We start from the raw sequence: 22,936 nt of genomic DNA, 5'->3' as shown, positions 1-22,936 counted from the left end.
GTGAAATAGTCTGAAAATTGAACAAGTACTTTTTCCATCAATATTAAGGAATTATTTACTTAAAACAAGGCTATATCTTGCTGAAAAGTTACTGAAATACGACAAACTTAACATATTTGCACAAGAAGCTAGACCAAAATTACTTGGCAAGTTTTTGCAGTGTTTTTATAATTAAGATTTTCAGATGAATGTTTTGGAAATGAAATAAAAATCAAATAAAAAAATTGATCAAAGCACAAAAGTCGATAGAAAAGCGCATATGAGGAGAAAGAACGTTCACTTTGTCAACCATGAACAGAATGATTGTGCTGTTTAGCAGCTGTAAACCTGGGATTCCTGTGTTTGTAAGCTCGTTTATCATCCTCCACATTGTTCTCCTGCGTTACGTCGCCCGGTCAGCTGCCCAGTAAGCAGCCTGGACTGTGGCTCTGCTGCAGCCGCCTCCATCAGCCTCCGACTCTAACTGCCTTCAGGGAAACATGGCGAGCAGAGTCCTTCAAAGAGTGGCCACCGGCCTTCACTGGAGGAGAGCCGGACTTCAAGCGAACGTCCCGGCAGCCATCACAACCAGGTCAGAGTTGGGCAGATGCTACCTGCTGATTCAGAGAGGTTTCTTCAAAAAGTTAGCTCGGTTTTAGGAAAACTTTACACTAATGACAAACTCTGGGATGCTAGGTGGCTAAGCTAACGTAGGGACGTTGGTCCCTACGCAACGTAGCTAGCATTAGCCGCTTAGCATTAGCGCTAAACGTGCTAACTTTCTGCTAACTATGACCCCGTTGAAAAGTTAAAAGTTCGGAACATGGTGCCGTTTGTAATTACATCTGCGAACATGGAGCTGCATTTTATAGCTGATAACACAAAAGAAAGTTAGAAGTGAGGCTGTCACTCAAAAAGTGATTTAACTTCAAGGTCAAAGCAGCGAGAGTGCAGAGCTTTACATTGCTTTCCTCTCTTAAAAATACATTTCTAGTTGATTTGTTCATGAATATTTACAATAATCTAAATGTTGATTGTCTTTGAAGGAATAACATTATCGAAGAATATCAGTACAGTGGTGGTGGTTGGTGGTATTTATATTTAATTTAGGACTTAAAATCCACGTACATTAATTTTCTAATAAAACTCATTGCAGTGACTATAACGATTGCTGCGGGAGCAAAGTTTTAAACTGTCAGCTGAGTGGTTTAAAATGTGCAGACAAATTAGGGTTTTTTTTCACCTTGCCAGTTTGTCATGTTACTTTATTTTGTTTTAAATATTGACATGTCAGATCATGTTGAGCTGTCATCCTGAAGCCATTATCAGCAAATATTAAAACCTTGCATTCTTTTCCATAACATAGTGGTTTAATCTGACATTTAAAAGTAAACAAAATTCTAAATGTTTGTGATTGTTACATGACAAAAATGTAAAAAAAAAAAAAAAAAAAAAAAGTCCAAAGGGTGTAAATACTTTCTTAAGGTGGTGCATTTCACCAATTCTTAGCTTATAATAGTGAAACTTGCACAGAATATAATCTTAACTCATTGAAAGACATACTCTTAATTTATATTATTAAAATTAGTTGGATGCTTAGGTTGAAGTAATTAGAGGATAAAAACAGCAAGTCTATTTATGACTTTCAAGGGTCTGATAGGATTCAGTATAAGAGCTTTTTGGTTGTTAAGCTGATTTTTAATACTGTGCAGCAGAAAAATGCTTAATTTTATTTATTTATTTTTCTGTGCAGGGGTTTCTCAGGACTTAAATCTCTTTTTGTGAGAAAAGTTGACCCCAGAAAAGATGCCCACTCTCATCTACTATCCAAGAAAGAAGACAACAATCTCTACAAAATACAGTGTACGTATTATGGCATTATTTCCTCTATAGTAATTTCATGAAATGTAAAGTTTTCATGTTGTCATTTTCACTATTTGTCCACTTATCGTTTTATTTTTTCCCCTCAACAGTTCATAATGTTAAACCAGAGTGCCTTGATGCTTACAATGAACTTTGGTAAGAAAAACTAATTTAATCTCTCTCTGTTAATCTCAGGTTTAGTACATTCTTGCACATTTCTGTTTGTTTTTGTCCCCAGTGAAGAAGTATTACCCTCCATCCATGCTGACCCTGAATACCCCTGTGAGCTGGTGGGCACCTGGAACACCTGGTACGGAGAGCAGGATCAGGCAGGTAAGAGGCTGCAGCGTCTCACACAGTTAATCAGGCCTCTACTTTCATTTACTTAGCTGTCTAGATGAACTGTTTTTCAATTAGAAAGTCCAGTGAAAGTAAAACAATAAAGGTAACGTTGATAAATAATGAATCTACACTAATTTCTTACAAAAGTTTATGTTTAACTATTAAGCTGTCTGGGTATTGTTAAACATTTGAGGTCTTGAAGTGCTGAGTTAGCTGCATAATCAATCAGCCTTGTTGACATCATGTCAAACATTTTTGTAAAAATGAGTTTTGTGCATCAACTGCTTTCATAACAAGCCTTTGATAAAATTATGAGTTAGTGTTTACATTTCAGTTAATAGTTAGGTTATGATTATCAATAATTCAGCCAACAGGATAAAAACTGTACAGGAGATGTGAGGGATTGTCATCACAAATCCTCAGTTTGTTGCTGAGTCGTAGATTATAGGACGAGAACAAACAGCAACAATTATTTTATCCTCCATTATTTTAGTTTTTCTGAGATTACGTCAGAAAATGTGCCACTACAGATTTTCCAACTCCAGCTTTGGACGCATCAAACGCTCGGGGAAAAAGAGTGGGAAAATGTTGTTTGTAATGTGACAAACGGAATAAGTTTAATGCGTGTAAATACTTTTGATAGTCAAGGAGTTTCTCTCCTCTGACACAAACCAGCAGAGTCACAGCTCCTATTTTAGTCAACAACCAGCTATGTCTGTCCTGCTGTTTTCCTGGCTGTTGTCCATTTTGTCCTGTGATTATATTCTGTTCCTCCTGAACTTCAATCTGACTCTGCGATGTGAACAGAAGTGGAAAGGATACAGAAGTTAAACATGAACCACATGTGAACATTAAAGTCCCTTAAAGGGAAAAAATAAAGAGAAATAGCAATGACCTTTGGGTTTTTTATGCTTAATATTTATCTGCATTGTGGTTGTTTTAAATCTGAAGCTGGTGATTTTACAGCTTTATTTTTAAGGATCTGTGTTAATGAGGTGCAACTAAAACTGACTGCGGTTTGGCCCAGAGGAAAACATTTTCCAGAGCTGCATTATTTCTGGCTCTTCTGCTCCTTCTATTCTAGTTCACCTTTGGAGATATCGGGGAGGATACCCAGCTCTCACCGAAGTCATGAACAAACTCAGGCAGAATAAGGTAACAGGGATTAGTTCAGCCCTCTGCACACTGCTGACCTAAAGGCCATAAAAACAACCCCAGACCAGGTTTTAGTGTCTCTGTGGCTCTCCAGCTGTTTCCTGTTTAGCTAAATAAAAAGAATATTTACAGAGTTAGAGAATCAGCTGTATGGTGAATGTTTGGTAAGTATAGTAGAGAGTCAGTTTCTGTGTTATTCATGTTGTTTGTGGTTGCTCTCCAAAAATAGAAACATAGGTATGCACTGATGAAGACCTTTAATATAAGAACTAGGGGTGCACCGATAAGTCAGCTTTGATGTCCTTCATTTTGGGAGTTTGGTGATCAAGTCTAAAAATGAACCAGTGTCTTCTTCTGCTCTGCTTTGTTAGAGGTTTATCTAACAGGTCATGTCGGCACGTTTGCAATTAACAATAATCACTGTTGCCAACTTCGCAACCTTCTTGCTATATTTAGCATCATTTCAGACCAAAAGAATCAGAATCAGCCAAAATCGGAATCAGCAGATCAGGCTTTTTAAAGATTGGTAATCGACAATCGGACAGAAAACTGCAATCGGTGCACCACTACTTATTACTGAAAATAAGTTTAAATTGAACCCAAAAGAAACTGAAAACGAGATGCTTTTCTTTTAATACAGCAAACGTGGAAAATCTACTACAGCGTATTAGGGCCACTGTAGAAAAACAAAAATGTAGTAAATTTCAATTTCTGCCAAAAAACTCAGAAATTTTGAGAGTAATCAACATTTCAACCAAAAGTCAGCCAAAATCGGAATTGACCCATGAAGCTTTTTAAAGATCAGTCGATCTTTTTCTTTTTCTGGTCGATCCATCGGTAATCGACCAGAAAAGTGCGATGGGTGCACCTCTAATAGGAATATATTAGAATATATATTAGGAATATAATTGTGATTTTTGTTGAATTGTAATATAAATACTGTTGCTGTTTTTTAATTAAAACATTATAATTTTTTTATTTCTGAACTGATTTTAAATAAATTATCCACACATTTTCTAAAATAGATTAATAATGATTTTAAATGATGAATGCAACCCAATTATTTCCCAGTTTCCTCATATTACACCTGCCTTGCTGCTCTTGCCTAAAAATCTCCATTCACTTAAGCAGTCAGAAATCAGCTCAGTTGACTCTGTTTTGATAATTTCAGATGCTGAGCTGGGGGTTTACTGAGTGACGGTTTTGTCTTTATTTGTCCTGGCTGTAGGGGTTTATGAACTACAGGGATGAGAGGGGAAAGATGCTGCTGTCTCGTAGGAATCAGCTGCTGCTGGAGTTCAGCTTCTGGAACGAACCCGTCCCTCGTCCAGGTCCAAACATCTACGAACTCCGGTCATACCAGCTCAGAGTAAGACTGTTTTCACCTACGTTCAGCTTTAAAGATCGTTTTCAACCAGAGTGAAAACCTAAATAAATGCTGTCCATTTTCATGCTGTAATTCCAGCCAGGGACAATGATCGAGTGGGGAAATTACTGGTAAGAAAACCTTTTTGTTAATTTTTACTGCACAAATAGTGAGTAACAAACATAATGCATCAGAAAAATTAGGAGAGATGGGTATTAATTTTAAATATATTTTTTAACTTGATTCTTTTTTTGAGTTATTTAAATTATTTGCTTAACATTTGATTAAGGATGCACGATATATCGGCACCAACATTGATATCGGCTGTTAGTAATTTTTTAACATATTGGTATTGGTCCTATTAATAACCAATAGTTATTTGTATCTATTTCTGGTTGTTGTTTTCCAAAGGTGTTGAAACGGTAGTGGAATATATATATAATATCGGTAAATATCAATTATGTATCAGACATAGTAACATTGGATATTGATATCGACCCATCTCTATATTAGATATGATAAATCTTGCCTTTTTTATTGAATGGTTATAATTTAATCATTGAGAGGCATTTGTTTTGCAGTAAAAATCAAGCAAAAATATTGCAATTACTTAATCCTCAAACTGCAAATATTTAGTTGACAGTACAGAGTTGCACAGCGCTGTGTTTACGTTTTTTGATGCTCTGCAGGGCTCGGGCGATTGAGATTCGCCAGCAGAACCAGGAAGCCGTGGGAGGCTTTTTCTCACAGATCGGAAGTCTTTACCAAGTTCATCACTTGTGGGGTGAGGAGATTTTCCTGCTATTATAAATATGGTTACAAATCTGTTTCTTTTCACCAAGAGCCTGTGATTTTAAGGAATGAACACAATTGTGTTATATAATTGAGAACTTCAGTTTTAAACTTTATGAATGTTTTCTCAGAATAACTTAAGCTTGAAACTGTGAGTTGATTTAAATACTCACCAAATGAATAAATATGTTTTTGTTTTGTTTTTTATCGTCTAGCTTACAAAGATCTTCAGACCAGAGATAAAATTAGAAATGCAGCTTGGCACCGGGATGGTTGGGATGAGGTCGTTTATTACACAGGTAAGCTTGTCCAAACATTATTCTAAGTTTTGTTAATGTTGTGATTAAATTGAAATTACATTATTTCTGTAGTTATTTGTCTTTTAAGACAGATTAAACAAAGCCAGCAACCTTATAGATCAGTGTTTCTAAACATTTTTTAGTCCGAGGGCCACTTACCCCTTTTTAACAGTCACAGACCACCTAACTACAAATTGCTACCGGAATAACAAAACATTGTAATGTATACAACTTGAATTTGAAATAGTAGTCTCTTAACTTGTCGTCTTTGTTCGAAATAAATAAAATAAATAAATAAATAGTATGAATGTGAAAGATGGCACTGTTTTGTAAACGTAACTGGCCACTTTCTAATTTAGACGCTAAGAAAAGGAAAAACAGACTTGAGTAGTGTTGGCAAAAACAAACATTTTCTTTCAGCCAATAGATTCCCCAACATAGTGTTATTTTAAGTGTTAAGATGTAGTTAGTCACCGCCATATCGCATTCAGAACAGCCGCAGACCGAGATCTGCATGCCGGTGGCATGCTATTATGCATGGTAATAATATAAAAAAGAAAAAAAAAAGTTAAAGTTCAACTGCAACTCACCCTGTGAAATTTTCCACCGCTATCTTTAGGTTTTCTTTTTAGTGACCGGTTTTAAGCCATGTATCCATTATTATTTTATAAACACAATCCTTTGGTAAGCTAACTGTAGCGTAGCACTTTGAGCTACTAACGTAACGGCAAATAAACGGTTGTTTACATGCAGTACCTCACGGACCGCTAGAGGGCGCCCGCGGACCACAGTTTGAGAAAGAGTCATATATCTGCATATTGCTGATCAAGAATGCATAGGTTATTGATTTATTAGCCAAATGAAATCTAAACCTTTTTTCTCCTTACAGTCCCTCTTATTCAGCACATGGAGTCCAGAATAATGATTCCCATGAAGACTTCGCCCCTGAAGTAACCGCAGACTGAAGCAGTCAGCGCTACAAACACTCAGACCCATGAAGTGCAACCAACCACCAGAATGTACACTGCCAGGAAATTCAACACAACCTAGTTATGATTTTCCTTGTTTTTTTCTGCTTCTTAAATCTCTCTACTTTTCCTTTTTTTGTTGTTTTTAAGAATGTTGGGTCAAAACGATTATCTCCAGAACGTTAGTAGTTAATTAATGGGTTGTTAGAGTGTTACAGATCTGGAGTTTATCATGAAAGACAAGATGAAAGTTAAATTATAATGGGATTCATTAGCTTTATGGAAAACTCAAAATATTAAACCTAAAATTGTACATGTGGTAATTATTTCATTAAGAGAAATGGGGTTCTTCAGATTGTTCTCCCTTTTCTTAGCAAAAGTCCTATGTTTACAAAGCTTCTGACAGGTTGTGAAAAGATTTGGGTCAGAATTATTAAAGTATTCATGATGCTAAAAATATATAAAGATTGTTCACAATGGCGGCAAAAAAACAACTTTTCTTTTCTCGTTTGCCTAACTGATCGCACTTCCAGGTTCTTCAGCATCAACACTCCTGGCTACAGTGAATGGTAATTTAAATGTGTTGTAGTTAAGCAGAGCCAATGACTTTTTGCAGAAGAAGCTACTGTACACTGACTGGTTTGGGTTTATACCAATACAACAGATTAATATCATTAGGGTGACTTTGTGCTCTAACTGAGATTAATATTTAAGCAATGCCACCATGTTGTTGTTTGGGGGTCTATTAAATAAGCTGTGTCTGTAAACAACTTTGGTCTTTAAAATCACTGTGGGGCCTCAGAGTGGAAAATATAAAATGCAGTGATTTAAGAAGATTAGTTGTACATATTGAATTAAATTTCTGATTAATAGAAGACTTTTTTCCTCTCCTGTTTATTTTTTTAACACATCAGTACATAAAATCTGACTTGCATATTTTTTATGTTCTTGATGGGGATTGCTCCTAAAGGTCAAATGTGCCATTGTTTAACCAATCAGCAAACTCCTTGGGTGTGACTTGAGGTGAGTTTAAAGAAGGTTGGAAATCTCAATATGTAGTGAAATTGGAAATTAGGATTCAGTTAATTAAGCTAAAGTTCCGTTAACAATACACACTACGAATTGAATTTTGATCAAGTTAAATTTGATCAAAATAACCTTTCTTTCTACTAAAAAAAGTTAAAAGCTACTTCTTTGTTCAGCAAAGACGTAGCCTTTACGTTGGTCTGTAACATACATGTATGAAAATTTTTTTAAATAAAATTGTTTTAAGATTTTGGCAGAAATGTCAAAGTTGATTGAGTGTAAATTATTTTTCACGAATCACTATGAATACTTAGCCATATGAAACTAAACCGGAATGATTGAGTGTAAATTATTTTTCACGAATCACTATGAATACTTAGCCATATGAAACTAAACCGGAATTCGAATGTCCTATCCTGCCGTCGGAACGTGAAGGCAACACAGCAACACGTGTTGGAGCTTTCTGGAAGCAGACCCTCCTTTCAGTAGCTATCCGAGCCCGAGCAGTGCTAACTCCCTGCCGGCGAGACTTTTTAACTTTACTCGCTAGCTGTACTGCCTCACCATGGCTGCCGTTAAAGCGCTGAACCCTAAAGCCGAGGTGGCCAGAGCGCAGGCCGCCCTGGCGGTTAACATCAGTGCCGCCCGGGGGCTTCAGGACGTGCTGAGGAGCAATCTGGGACCGAAGGGAACCATGAAAATGTGAGTGCCTTCGGGGCTCTTTGTGCGGTAGCTAGCTAACTAGCTAATATTTGTTAGCTACCGGTAAACTGCTTAGACATCAGTTTGTTTCCTTACGACTCTAATTAATGGGTCTACTGAAAGCCTCTACTCCCTTGCGTAAAAAGTAACAAACCACATTTACGTTATTTTAACAAAAGCCTCACTTGTGTATCCGGGTAACGGGTTTGCTACTGCACGTTGCCATGCCCAGTCATTATCCGCGCTGACACCGCTAAGCTAATGTTAGCATCAGCCGGCTAGCTCTCCAAGCTGAGGCTAGCAGCTTAAATCGGTTGTTATAAAGTTTACCGGTGTTCATACGAGGGTCATTAGATTACATTTAGCGCTTTGTTCTTTAATTACAAATTTTTAAAAATCCGCCATATAATTGTGATTTCCGTTATTGACCCGACTGCACGTTTTTTTTCTTTAGAATTTATTTTAGACACGACTGCATAAAACAAAGTCTGTTTTTAAAAATGGTATCCAAACCCGGTGCGGGAGGTTGTAGTTATTCACCGTCTGTCATATTAAATATTTGTTTTGCTACTTGCAGGCTGGTATCTGGTGCAGGAGACATAAAGCTGACCAAAGATGGAAATGTTCTGCTACACGAGATGGTAAGGAAGGAAATGCTTTTTATTCTGCATGTCTAAACCTTCATCCACTTGGTGTTGATCAATCGAGTTTATTTGTATCGCACATTTCAGCAACAAGGCAGTTCAAACTGCTTTACATCATAAAAATACAAAGTTAGCAATTGAGAAAACCAGTAAACATTAAGTGTCAAAATTACATTTTCATGTGTATTAATATGGCTACTCTTAGTATAAACTGTTTTGTACAAGTAGGGGACCACTCCCGTTCTGCTCCTGTGTCCTACTCAAATCGATGCAATACTTGAAACAATTCAAATTCAGTACATGTAGTTTACAGGATCAAATCAATGTTGTAAAACAACTCATTAAAATGCAACGGTATAAAGTTTCACATCTTTAAAAAACAAATTTCATCAAGTTATTGACTTTTAGCTCTCATTAGGGATGATCAAGCTATGCTGTGGCTGTCGTTTTGGGTTAACTTCTTAATACAAGTCCTGTTTCTAAATGAATATGAAGCACTTTGAGAAAAACCTGAAGGTTAATTAGATAAATAATGCGCACAGCGAACACCCAGGGATGCTACCGTGGCTCTCCCTGGTCTCCTGTGTCTGTGCTACAGTAACTCTGATTTGTACCTCTGCATCAGGAGAGCCTCCTTCTCTCCTGCATGTATTCAGCGAATCAGAATACCCTTTACCTCTGTAACTATTTATAACTGTAAAGTCTAATTTGCAAGACTTTTAGTAGATATTATGTTAATGTCAACTGGAGTCAAAATAATTCAGATTTATTTTGGTGTTTACAAACTGAATAACTTTCACTTTTTTGTTCGTTTCAAGCAAATTCAACATCCAACAGCGTCACTAATTGCTAAAGTTGCCACGGCGCAGGATGACATCACAGGGGACGGCACCACCTCCAACGTCCTCATCATCGGTGAGCTGCTGAAGCAGGCTGACCTCTACGTCTCAGAGGTAAGAGTTCGATGGACGAGGAGACGATGTCCAGGTTCAACATATGGACTCCCTGCATGTTGCTGTTTACATACGGAAATTTTGCGCATTCACTCAACGCGGGAGGGGAAAAAGATTATTGTTTTACATGCCATCCATAGCCGCTCTGCTACGGTAGAACAATTCAGTTAGCGAAATAAAACCTGTAGATGTTGGTATTATTAATTTAGTGCAGTACACCACAGCAAAGGTAAAAATAACAGAAAAACTGTTGAACAACTGAAAACCACTCTTTTTCTCGCTCTCTGTCTCAGCTACGCTACACACAGACTCATTGCTAGTGAGTGACAACACCACTTTATATTTCAGGATTTACCAAAAACACACAAACATTTCCCACACAAAAAACAGAACATTGTGCATCTGTTTTTAGACTTCATGTTTATTTTGAGATTATTAACAAGTAACTACTGTGGTAAATTAGCTACTGATGCTATTGGCTAAGCTAACATCGGTGGTTGATTAGCTAATATAAACACCTGCTGTACCATCTTAGAATCGGTGTTTAGGTCGCCTTTTTTTTTAAAAATTTGTAACTGAACTGAAACACACCAAATTCCACATCACATCTACACTTTAAAGTTTTCAAAGTCAAGCTAGCATAACTGAATTACTTTCCTCTCTACTTTTTTCTTAAAAGTTTTTCCTGGCCTTGTTATCTAGTTGTCATAGTGTTGACAATTAGTATCAAAGACTGCGTTCCTTTTTGTTTTATATGTCAGGCGTGTTTTATATATTAGTACGTTTATATTGATGACTTAACAGCTAAAACCAATGCTAGTCATTGTTGGCTAGCAGCTTTTTGCCCTCCAGCAGGGAGATGGGGGCAGGATATTTCGTACATGAGTCACGCAGCACAGGATCTACGTTCTCTAAACCTTCCTAACTGTTGTCAGGTTTTAAATGAACACATTTCTTAACTCATTTCTGGTTTGGTTCTGCAGGGCCTTCATCCAAGAATAATCGCAGAAGGCTTCGAGGCAGCCAAAGAGAAAGCCCTGACTGTTCTGGAGGAAGTGAAAGTGACTCGGGAAATGGACAGAGAAACGCTCGTCAATGTCGCCCGGACTTCTCTGAGGACCAAGGTCCACACAGAGCTGGCAGACCTGCTTACTGAGGTGAGGCTTTTAGATTGACCTCTGTGTGCTTCACTGAACCAGTTTAATCTAAAAAACCTGGTGATTTTCTTTCTGTCTATGTTGAAAACTATTAAAATGTAAATCTTTCTGGTGTTGAGCAGGTTAAACAGTAACTATCAAATGTTAATTTTCTCCTGCTTCAGATGAGAATCTGCTGCTCAACTAGTGCAGGAAGAAGGAATGAGGATTTTCACACATTCAAGTCTTAATGCAGCTTTGGTCCTCCTCATTTTATTTTTGTATATTTCACTGATTGTGTAAATGGCAAACTTTGAGTCTTGAATATTGAAGTTAAATATTTAAAGAAATGCTGATCCAGTTTTTCTCTCCTCAGGCTGTGGTGGATGCCGTGCTCGCCATCTCCAAACCCAACGAGCCCATTGACCTGTACATGGTGGAAATCATGGAGATGAAGCACAAGACTGAGAGCGACACACAGTCAGTTTTAACAGAACAGAGACTTTTTGTTATTATTATCTCTGAGAAACCTAAAACCGACCCTGTTTTACTCCAGACTGATCAAAGGTTTGGTTCTGGACCACGGCGCCAGACATCCAGACATGAAGAAGAGGGTGGAGGACGCCTACGTTCTGACCTGCAACGTCTCTCTGGAGTACGAAAAGACGGAGGTCAACTCCGGCTTCTTCTACAAGAGCGCCGGGGAGCGGGAGAAGCTGGTGGCCGCAGAGAGGAAGTTCATCGAGGAGCGCGTGCAGAAGATCATTGCCCTGAAGAAGAAAGTCTGTACCAGCGACGACAAAGGCTTCATCGTCATCAACCAGAAGGTAGACGAGTTTTAACGCCGTTAAATCGCTACATCATGGTGACGATGTTAGGCTGCAGTCTGTTGGTGTTTATCCACTTAGTGTCCAAACTTTTTTGCAACATTGACCAAAAAGCCCAAAATCAATCAAATAAATTGGAGCAATGTTGATTGTAGATTAGGGCCATTGTAGATAGAAAAAAATGAGTAAATTTCTGCCAAAAACTCAGAAATTTTGTGATTAATGTCAAACATTTTCCAGAAAACTTGGAAATTTTCAGCAACAAAAAAAAAATCAACATTTTAAATTCAGAAATTTCCATATTTTTGTAAGAAATGTCTGATATCTAAGAACTGGTTGTTGTTTTTCTAGCAAAAGTCCTTGCTAGTTTTTGTAGAAATGTACTACTTTTCTTTATAATAGTCAAAAAACCCAAAATTTAGTGATAAAAAAACCTCATAGCAAATAAATGCTCTTGTTTTTTCTAGAATTTTTCTGAGATTACTCCCAAAATGTCTGAGTTTTTAGACAGAAATTTACTTTAATTTGTATCATTTGTATCATCCTTGAATTGCAGTTGGGGCCACAAATGGCCCCCCAGCCGCACTTTGTCCCCCCTGACTTAGTAGGATTAAATGCGAACACCTGCCTGGTTTGTTTCTGTGTAACTCTGAGCTGAACCTCTGCGTCAGGAGAGTCGCTCCTCTCCTGCTTGTATTCAGAGGATCAGAACAGAACTAAATCATTAATTGGTTTAATTAACGATGGTAAACAGGGCTCGTCTCTCTGCTTGCTCAGGGTATCGATCCGTTCTCCCTGGACGCTCTCGCCAAGGAGGGAATCGTCGCTCTGCGCAGAGCAAAGAGGAGGAACATGGAGAGGTAAGAGAGGAGCAGACGTAGCAGCCAAAATCATTTGCATTTCTGAAAAAACAACTGTTGGCACTTTTACATGTTAAATTTATAAAGAAAAGCATTTTTTTTCCTGAAATAATTAGTGTGATCACCTTCAGTCTGTGGAGGTTTGGGGTGTTTGAAGATCCCCCAAATATTTTCCTGTTCTAATCACAAAACATCAAACCTTACATGTTACAGAGTTCCTGAAAAACATGGAACTTGATTTTCCAATTATGAACAGCTGTGTGAAAAATAGAAAATTATCTTTCATCATTTAGATCATGAAAATTACAAGTTTTACTGAGCGAGAGTTTTTTTTACATGTCCACCATCTTAGATTTAAACTTAGTCCTGGAGCTGGTTTTAGGGAGAAAAATGCACCAATCTGATTTTCCATGAACTCTTAAGTATTATAAATTTACAAATAAAGCTGAAGCAAGTTAATTTTTTTAATCATTTGTTGAATTTACAAATAATAAAAACCCAAACCAGGTCACAGTTTTACACTCAAAAGTTGAGAATATTAATACAGAGAAAAATTGAAAATATACAAAGTAAAGTTTAAACCTTGATTGTGTTTTTATTTTTCAGGCTCTCTCTCGCCTGCGGCGGCATCGCCATGAACTCATTGGATGACCTCACACCTGAGTGTTTGGGTCACGCTGGGCTGGTTTATGAACACACACTAGTGAGTACAACAAATTTATTTCTCATTTAATCTTTTTAGACAGATGTTTTATTATTTTTGATCTGTTTTTTATAGGGGGAGGAGAAGTACACGTTCATTGAGAAGTGTGGGAACCCTCGCTCCGTCACGCTGCTGGTGAAGGGTCCGAACAAACACACCCTGACGCAGATCAAAGACGCCGTGAGGGACGGCCTGCGGGCCGTCAAGAACGCCATCGAAGATGGTAACAAACCAATAAACATAAAATTAAATAAAGTACCCCGCTACTTATTGTAGATCCAAAGCTTGAAAGGGATTTTTACGACGCTGTTTTAAGGCTTTTGTAGACAAGGTCCGCCAAAAACTCTGAAATCTTGTGATTAATTTCAGGGAGTTTCTTTTAGAAAAACATTTTCTAGAAAATTTTCCTAAGAAAAATTTTTTCTTTTTCTTTTTTGTAGAAAACTTTTGATATTCATCTGAAAATGTCTTTTTCCCCTTAGCAAATAATTGTCCTTGATTTTTTTTTTTTTCTAGAAAATATCTGAGATTACTCTCAAAATTTGGATTTTTTGGACAGAAATGTACTTCATTTTTCTTTTCTTTTTTTTCTGCAACGGCCATAATACGCCGGAACAGATTTTGCAAGTTTGCCGTCTTAATAAAACACACCCAGTTTTCAGTTTCTTTCGGTCTCAATTGAATAAATTTATTTTCAGTAATGAGAGCAGGATTTTGGTCACTTTGTTTTAAAGCGCTTGCTTTATTTATTTGAGTTTAAGAAAGAATAAAAGCTCATTTGGGTGCATTAATCTCTGGAAGTCTCTGGGTGAACCTGGTTTTACCGTTTGTTAAAACTGGGTCATAAGAACACGAGTACTTTGTGTTGTATTTTTGGTAACAATTTTTACTCTCATTATAAATTAAGAGTCTCATCTGCATCTACGGCTCAAATTTTTATCATTTTTGAATTACAGTTTGTCGCCCCTGACTTACATTTTGTCAAAGTAGCTTTGGAGGCTCTTCAGTTTGCTGATATTATTTGTAAAATTAATGTTTTAAAATACAAAATTAACTGCCTTTTGCACAGCGAACACCCAGGAACGTTATGGTGGCGCTTCCTGGTCTCCTCTGTCTGTGCCACAGTAACTCTGATCTTTTCCTCTGCATTAGGAGAGTTTTATCTCTCCTACATGTATTCAGCTGATCAGAACAGATTCAATGACTTTATTATTATTATTAAACTCTATAAGATCGAGGATTAATTTTAAATATCGTTTTGTGTGTTCAGGTTGTGTTGTATCCGGTGCCGGTGCGTTTGAAGTCGCTGTGGCGGACGCTCTGGTGAAACACAAGCCCAACGTGAAAGGCCGAGCCCAGCTGGGGGTCCAGGCCTTTGCAGATGCTCTTCTGGTCATCCCCAAGGTGACCGCCGTTGACCTTTTCTCTTACGATAAGATCATTTATTTGCCTGTGTGAATACTGGTACACAATGTTAATGTTTTAAGTGTTTACATTTAGCTGAGCTGCTTGTAGTTTGTTTTTATTTTTTAAGTTCATGCTGTATAAAGATTTGTTTTTTATTCTTCTTTGTTTGCAGGTTTTGGCCCAGAACTCGGGCTACGACCCTCAGGAGACTCTGCTGAAGCTGCAGACGGAGTACAAAGAGTCCGGTCAGCTGGTTGGAGTCGACCTCTGCACCGGTAATCATCACATTGATTTATGTGCAGCTGTGCTCAGGGTGTAGCTCGCTCTGACCTGAAATCCTGTTTGTTTTATTCTCAGGGGAGCCGATGGTGGCCGGGGAGGCTGGAGTTTGGGACAACTACAGTGTGAAAAAGCAGCTTCTCCATTCCTGGTGAGGATTCACTTCTAAGATGTCTCAATCCTGAACGAGTTTCCTCCGTCTCTAACGCATCTTTGTGTTTTACAGCACGGTTATCGCCAGCAACATCCTGCTGGTCGATGAGATCATGCGAGCCGGACTCTCTTCTCTGAAAGGTTAAGGAAGAGCGGCGGCCTTTGTCCTCCAGTGATAGCTGTTTACCTGACGGTTCAGTCAACGCCACCCAGCTCTCAGCACTCTGAAGCTCCCCAGTCGATGGCAAACCTGCGGCGGCCATCTTAGCATCAGAAATCGTCGTTCACCTGCTCATGTTTTCATGATTTGTGCCCCTCTCTTCAACAATTGGTTTATTTATGCAATTTTTGTTAAAAGCACTGACCTGCAGTTCTGTTTCTACCCATTAAAAAGTTCTTGGCTTGCAAGATTTGGTTGTTTCTTATTTCAAGACAAAATTTATTTAAAAATGAACTTTAAGAATATAAATAAAACGCAGGTCAAAATCGGAGGTTTCTATCTGAACCAGGTCTTTATTTGTTGTGGATAATTAGGGGATCCCGATTTAAAAGGTATCCAGACTTTTTGTGAAGTTGGCCAAAATTGTCAAGTTAAAATGGCCGGGCTCCTAAAAGCATAAGATTTTTTTAAAACTGAAGAAATGATAAAACAATCTTTTTTTCTTTTAACTTGCTGTGCAATATTTTAATGAAAAGGATAAGATAATTGGAGGGTTGTAGGAAATACATGTGCAAGTTATTGTGGATCGAAACACATAAGGTTTTGCAAGTTTGCCTTGTTAAAAAAAATTTCCAAAGATTTTGATGGTTGACTTTTATTGAATTATTTTTTTCTTTTCTTTTTTTCTGTCCATTTCTATAAATTAACAGGATTCTGGTCACTCTCAGGAAATGCTTGAAGACTCAGCAGAATTCAATAAGCATTTGGGTACAAAGTCTGGTTTAAGTCAAAGTTCTGCTAATGATCAAATTAAAAAATAAAGACCAAGCTGTGACTATAAAAAGGTGTGGTGCTTTTCACATTTACCATTATATGAGAATTTTAACTTGTCAGTAAATAAAATCTCCACAAAATCATCTGTGCTGGTGGGTTAAATTTGTACCAATCTCAAAATGCTGTTGGGGGTCCACACAAAAACAATCCAGGGGCTGCAAATGGCCCACAGGCCACACTTTGCACATCCCTGTCATATTTCAAAATTTTAATAACCTGCTAATACCAGATTTATCATAATTTTATGTCATGAGTTAGACTTTCACAAAAATTATCTATGCAATTATTTCTATTATTCCTACAAATCTGTTGGCAAAGTAATGTAAAATATTTACAATCCCATTTTAATTCAATTTAAGAATCCCTCTTAGTTCACACTTTCCATCACTTCATTTACAAATTAGCTAAATTACATAATTGTACAATATCAGCCAGTAGAAAGATATATTTTACCAGTTTTCTATAAATAAACTCCATGGGCAGCATGAAGAAAATATGTAGCGGCAAGATTGTTTTGTAAACTGTTTCTCCAAAATTGATGAAAAGACGAGACAAAATGTGTAAAGTGATAATGTTTGGGACTGAATCCACATTAAAAGAGAACCTGACTTAGTGAAACATGGCGCTGACTGTTTCATACTGCGAGATTTAAAATAAAGTTTACAAATGTCCATTTTGACACAAATCTAAAGAAGAAAATGAAAGAACATCTACAAAAACAGAGTTCAGAGCTATCTGTCAGAAAATCTGTGATCAGAGACATAAATGGGAATATCTTGTGATTTGGTTGGTTTTTAAGGCAGAGACATGGCATGTTGAGACTGTTGAATATAAATTAAAGGGATCATCAAATAAATACTGGTTTAAGGGTGTGGGACACTTATGCAACCAGATTATGTCACATTAGAGGTAGAGCAAGATTTTAAGTTGCTTCACATGATTCACCTTTTTTGTATGTCACCATAAACTGGTTATTTAATATTGGTGTGTATGTAGACTTTCATACAGGGTATCAGTGTTAAATACGTGTTTATGGTCCATATATCAGATTTGGAACAAGGTTTTTATAAGTATTTATAAAAATTATCAATTGTTTTAGTCATATTAGCCCTTTATAGACATTTATGCATCATTACACCACTAATATCTTATTCTCCTAGGCCTTTACTATAATTAGTGAGATTCCAACCACCTGAAATGGCTTTTTCGTTTTCCTTATGCTAAGCGGAACCTTTGAACACGGAACGTTTCTCACGTCGCACAGAATTTTGTGAGTCGCCAAAAAGAAAAAGGAACAATGCAACAAATTACAATTTAAAAGCTTTTGAAAACGAAGCCGTGTTTATGAAGCCTTTAATGTTTAAACTTTAAACATTAAAGTTTAAATCTTAAACTTTAATGTTAGTTTTTAACTTTAGCCTCAGCTCGCGGACAGAAACTGTAAAAATGGACGTTAGAACCGTTTTCTGGGTATTTGCTGTTTTACTACCAGAGTTCGGTAAGATCTCCTTTTACAAAATACATAAATGTTAAATGAATAAACCTTTATCAGAATGGCACTGATTTCCTTCTGACAGCCGCTGGGGAGATGGCGAACATCTCCGGAGGAAGGCTGGAGATGGGAACCAGAGCAGCGGACAGCAGGGACGGAGAGTCCCCGGTCAGGGAGGTGAAGGTGCTGCCGTTCAGATTAGACAAATATCCGGTCACAAATTCAATTTTCAGGTGATATACCAACAAACCAGACATTCAGCTATTTATAATATATCTATTTAATGCAGTGCTAAGATAGTTTTTCTGTTTTTCTTCCCTCTCAACAGAGACTTTGTGCGAGCAGAGAAGTATAAAACCGAGGCTGAGACATTTGGATGGAGTTTTGTGTTTCAGGACTTTGTTTCAGATGAACTGAAGAGCAAAGTGACTCAGAGGATAGAGGTGAGAATGAAAACGTGACCAGAATAATCCAACCAGCGACTCAAAAGCTGAGGTTTGCAAACTTTGCAGCTTCAGTTGTTGTCTTTGGGGTGTCCAACGTGAGGTCCGTGGGCCGTTTGGAGCTCTCTGAATGATTTTTTTGTGAACCCTGCTGAAAAAAAAAAGTGGTTCAAATTGTGCCTCAATCAAAGAGGAGCACAGAGATGCAAATGATCCTATGGGCAAATTCCTAGGTAAAGTAATCATTTAAAATAAAACTGTACAAATAAACTTCTTGTTACATTTTTAATTGTTTTATCTGCTCAGTAATAAACAATATGGGTCAGACCTTTTTTAAGTTAAGATAATTTTTTTAGTCCAAGCTCAGCAACAAGAACAGAATGGGAGTAACTACTGCTTTTGTTGATGCATTTATCAAACAAAAATAAAATAAAAAGGGAAACCTAATGAGAAAAATGTTATGCAGTAGTTATCATTGTTTTATTTTAAGATTTTTCCTTTGAAAATGTTTCCCTAGAGGATAAAAAAAGTCATGCCCATTTGCATTTGGCTTCCAGAGTTGTGGTCTGGGGCCACACAGAATCATTCAGTGGGCTACAAATGGCCCCAGAACTGCATTTTGGACACCCCAGTTTTAAGATATTTTCATTTCTCTGCTATCTAGTCTGCCCCCTGGTGGCTGCCCGTAGAACGAGCCTTTTGGAGACAGGTAAGTTTTACGTTTTTCTTTCCCGCTGAGGGTATTCCTCAAGCCTCACTCCTCCTTGCCTCTGCTCAGCCCGCAGGGCCCGGTTCAAGTATTCTAGAGCGTTTGGACTTCCCGGTGGTTCATGTGAGCTGGAATGATGCGCAGGAGTTCTGCAAGTGGAAAGGCCACAGACTGCCCACAGAGGAGGAGTGGGAGTGGGCGGCTCGAGGAGGACTGCAGGGTAAACGGCACCGAACATCGACCCTCACAGAATAACAGACCCGCATTTGATTGGTTAATCTGCACAGCAAGTCAATAAATAAAACATTATCAGGAGTTTTATCACTATCAAAATTAAAAGTAGCATCCACATATAAAGAGTTAATGTTTAGTAAATTAATCAGACATTTAAATCTATATTTATTAACAGTTTTTCTTAGATGGTGACATAAATAAATACTTTCTGTCAAGGAAGACATGCATCACACATAATAAATGTATTTTTTAACAGAAGAAAACATTATTTTTTAATTTGAATTATTTTCTTGTTTTTTAATTTTGTTTTTTTCAATGATTTCTGTGATCCAGGTCGGACGTATCCGTGGGGAAACAAGTTCCAGCCTAACAGGACCAACCTGTGGCAGGTCAGATTGTTTTCATGGAGTTGATTTCATTTATTTTTTAAATATAATCATTCATGCTAACTTCTCTGCAGTTTTATGTTAACAAGTAAGCCTGTCACAATAAACAATAAATAAATTAATTGCATAATAAATTAAAATGAATGTAAATCTTGTCAGAGATGCTCCCCCTCACTATCGTAGGTATGAAGTAGTGATTCTGCACTACCTGCCTCTTTTGCCTGTTTTCCTTGTCTAAGCTGAATGACTATCATATTTTTGTGATCTGATTTTGTTTACAGAGATTTCATAATTAATTATTGTTATTTTGTGTGTTGTATGTGAATATTTAAAATGTTTCCCCGGTACCACTGTTGAATGTTTTTTATTTTTACTTTTGAAAATGGTCTCAAAATGACAATTTTGTCATTTATCGCAATAATTTCTGGGACGATTTATTATTCAGGAAAATGTGTTATAATTGACAGTATTGTCTCTTTAAGACAGAAAACATAACTGTTTCCTCCTGTGTGTGTTTCAGGGACAGTTTCCAGACGGAGACACTGCAGAGGACGGATATCATGGCATCTCGTCTGTCGCTGCATTTCCTCCTCAGAACAGTTATGGTAATGGCGCCTTAGCTAACTTAAAATACAAAAACCAAAAGTATTTTTTATGATTACAGTCAAAAAAGTAAGTTTAATAAGAATTTAGTTTTGCGTTGGCTGCTCATGCAGGACTGTACGACATGATGGGAAACACGTGGGAGTGGACGTCCACACGCTTCCCGGCAGCTCAGCCCACCTACGTTTTACGCGGCGCCTCTTGGATCGACACATTGGACGGCTCGGCCAATCACAAGGCTCGGATCACAACCAGGTGAGTTGCTTTTATTTTTATTCGATAACATTTTATTTAAAGGGGTGTGCATAAGACTGATATAACACCTGTCATAAACATGATGGAGGTTTTGTAAATGTTGTGCAATTCGGTAAATAACTTCACTTTTAATTAACTTTTAATGTTATTTTGCATTAAAATTGTCATTATTTACCAAATGACACTTCCTGACAACAGTTGTAAACATTTATGAACACTCCATGTTTATGGCTGTTGTCATTAAATGTCATTTGGTAAATAATGACACTTTCAATGCAAAGTTGACACTTTTAATAGACTATTAATATACTTTTTGAGCAATATTGTATTAAAAATGTCATTACACTTCTTTACAACAGTTGTAAACATTTATAAAGACTCTATGTTCATGACAGGTGTTATGTCAGTCTTATGCACACCTCTTCAACTAAAGTGTCTTTGGGAGGCAGGAGGAAAACAGCTTTAACTGTGAAGACAGACTGATGGTTCTGGTTGTGTGTTTCAGGATGGGCAACACCCCAGACTCCGCCTCCGATAACCTGAGCTTCAGGTGTGCAGCCAGTTTGGGACAGAAAGAGAAAGCTGAACTATAGCAACAAGCTGTTTATTTTTCATTATTTTGATTCAAAGTAAATGGAAGGAAATGATTTAAATTCAGGGCTCTGATAGGGAGGAACTGGATTTCTTTTCACTGTTTCTGGAAGAAGTCCAGTTGTTTTGTGTCGAAGCACCGAGGGCCTCCATGACGGGACCCCAGGAAGTCTGAACACTTGTGAAGCAACTATAATTTCTCCTATGGAGAAACTTTTTTCTACACTCAAATTCAACAAATAAACACTTAAGAAATAAAACTGACTGCTTCTAATTAAGTTTGTTTGCAACATAGAAACATCTTGTCTCCTGAGTCAAAAACATGAACTTAATTAATTCACTGAACAACAGAAAGTGGACTCTTCCCTCTTCACGCTGAGATTTCTCTTTGTTGAGTTATTTACGTGACAAGAGACCAAATCAGGGCTTTAGTTTAGTGACAGAAACCCAAATCCCTCCGTTTGGCTCTTTCCTCACTTTCTCATGTTAATTGACTCATTTTGAGAACTTTGGTCTTGGTTTAAGTATCAAGTCGCTGTTTAAAGTCACTGTGGAGGGAAGTGAGATTTAATTTTCATTATACAAGACAAGCAGAATAAAAGATGATTATGTAAATCAGCTTTTATTTACATATATTTTCTGGGATTTCTTGTTAATCCCAGAAAAGCAATCGTGGACATTTGCCAATCACGCCGCCGGTAAATGAAGCAGCCAGGATGTTGCATGTAAGCAGGGTGAGTCTGCACCTCCACAGTTCCTGTCTGAAACTCGTCTGCAGAGTTTCTGCTAAAAGGAGCCACACACATTTATCTGCATGTGAAACCACCAGCCTTATATTCAAGTTTTTATGTACATTAGTGGGAACGCACATGAAAGTTAAACCCTGGTTTTAATGCAGAAACCAAACATGCGTGATTTGATCTTTGTCTTATAACATCTGTGGCTTCTCTGAAACAAAATCCACTGACCCAATAACCCAAATAACTTGAGCCACCTCATTAGTTTCCAAACAACAATTAATCAGTTGAACGTCAAGACAATTTGTGGTTTTATGTCCTAATCAGTTGCTAGGCAACCAGCCGTTTCACCTCCGCCCAGCTTCTTGTTAAACTGATGAAAACCTGTTGAATCCTCGTTTCACTGGAGTGGTGGTTGGACCAGATATTTCATCTTTAATGTGTCGGTGAAGTGGTTTTACATGTTGTGGTTGGGTTTCACTCACACAGAGCAGAAACGTGTTTGTTGTCTGTTTCGACACGGAGCAAATAAATACCTGAAGGAGAGGAGAACGCAATGTCCTTGATCCATATGGGTCATTACTCCCAAAGTTTGGTTGAGCTCATGAAAAGCATGCAGTGTTTGTTTTCTTTTATTGATGACTGCAGCTGATCAATTTCTTTCAAAGTTTGATTATTATAGAGGATTTTAATACAGAGGTGTTTGTGTATGTTCAGTAGTCTGCATCAGAGTCTGAGGTTTATGGTATTACTGCATCGGTGCACAGTGGCATGGAGACGGTCCTCTGCATTGGTGGGTCTGATGGGTCTCATCTTCTACTAGAAAAAAAGAGTCTGGATTTAGGTCAGGGGAAATTGATAAATTGGTTTTATCAAATTTTTGATTACATTTTTAGAAAATCTGGATTTGTTTTTTCAGTCTAGAGTGATGTCATCACGCTCCGCCATCTTGTTTGGCAAGCTGCTTTACAGCTTGTACTTATTTGGAGTTTGGAGTCAGGTAAACTACTATGAAATGTGTCGTGGAAAAAAACGATT

General features: G+C 37.5%; 3 protein-coding genes, 1 long non-coding RNA gene and 2 other non-coding genes across 6 annotated transcripts; 5 read left to right on the top strand and 1 right to left on the bottom strand.

Annotated features, from left to right (window-relative positions):
- Nucleotides 1–339: 339 nt before the first annotated feature.
- On the bottom strand, nucleotides 340–6,674 carry LOC114153052 (uncharacterized). Its single transcript, XR_003597264.1, has 2 exons — nucleotides 6,387–6,674; nucleotides 340–593 (listed from the first exon to the last, which is right to left on the bottom strand). It is a non-coding gene; the product is annotated as an uncharacterized LOC114153052 (long non-coding RNA).
- LOC114153049 (protein NipSnap homolog 2) lies at nucleotides 449–7,641 on the top strand. The gene is made up of 10 exons (XM_028031296.1): nucleotides 449–571; nucleotides 1,733–1,842; nucleotides 1,953–1,998; nucleotides 2,081–2,175; nucleotides 3,269–3,339; nucleotides 4,568–4,708; nucleotides 4,805–4,836; nucleotides 5,395–5,489; nucleotides 5,713–5,796; nucleotides 6,686–7,641. The coding sequence occupies exons 1-10, from the start codon at nucleotides 480–482 to the stop codon at nucleotides 6,748–6,750; spliced, it is 831 nt and encodes a 276-aa protein (XP_027887097.1). The 5' UTR covers nucleotides 449–479; the 3' UTR covers nucleotides 6,751–7,641.
- Nucleotides 7,642–8,258: 617 nt separating this feature from the next.
- On the top strand, nucleotides 8,259–15,864 carry cct6a (chaperonin containing TCP1, subunit 6A (zeta 1)). Its single transcript, XM_028031291.1, has 13 exons — nucleotides 8,259–8,492; nucleotides 9,070–9,133; nucleotides 9,955–10,089; nucleotides 11,073–11,246; nucleotides 11,602–11,705; nucleotides 11,782–12,052; nucleotides 12,830–12,912; nucleotides 13,519–13,615; nucleotides 13,691–13,838; nucleotides 14,886–15,019; nucleotides 15,195–15,297; nucleotides 15,380–15,452; nucleotides 15,528–15,864. The coding sequence occupies exons 1-13, from the start codon at nucleotides 8,356–8,358 to the stop codon at nucleotides 15,598–15,600; spliced, it is 1,596 nt and encodes a 531-aa protein (XP_027887092.1). The 5' UTR covers nucleotides 8,259–8,355; the 3' UTR covers nucleotides 15,601–15,864.
- LOC114153849 (small nucleolar RNA SNORA22) lies at nucleotides 9,671–9,807 on the top strand. The gene has a single exon (XR_003597435.1). It is a non-coding gene; the product is annotated as a small nucleolar RNA SNORA22 (small nucleolar RNA).
- Nucleotides 14,677–14,812, top strand: LOC114153850 (small nucleolar RNA SNORA22). The gene has a single exon (XR_003597436.1). It is a non-coding gene; the product is annotated as a small nucleolar RNA SNORA22 (small nucleolar RNA).
- Nucleotides 15,865–17,660: 1,796 nt separating the features above from the next.
- Nucleotides 17,661–22,614, top strand: sumf2 (sulfatase modifying factor 2). Its single transcript, XM_028031293.1, has 10 exons — nucleotides 17,661–17,796; nucleotides 17,829–17,946; nucleotides 18,026–18,173; nucleotides 18,269–18,383; nucleotides 19,048–19,092; nucleotides 19,162–19,312; nucleotides 19,660–19,715; nucleotides 20,233–20,317; nucleotides 20,429–20,570; nucleotides 21,076–22,614. Exons 2-10 carry the CDS (start codon nucleotides 17,847–17,849, stop codon nucleotides 21,161–21,163), a joined length of 930 nt encoding a protein of 309 aa, XP_027887094.1. The 5' UTR covers nucleotides 17,661–17,796; nucleotides 17,829–17,846; the 3' UTR covers nucleotides 21,164–22,614.
- The last annotated feature ends 322 nt before the right edge of the window (nucleotides 22,615–22,936 follow it).

Source organism: Xiphophorus couchianus, chromosome 11, assembly GCF_001444195.1.
Source record: "Xiphophorus couchianus chromosome 11, X_couchianus-1.0, whole genome shotgun sequence".
In the NCBI taxonomy this organism is placed as follows: Eukaryota; Metazoa; Chordata; class Actinopteri; order Cyprinodontiformes; family Poeciliidae; genus Xiphophorus; species Xiphophorus couchianus.
Note: the sequence above shows the minus strand (reverse complement) of the source record. Positions and strands in the feature narration are given on the sequence as shown.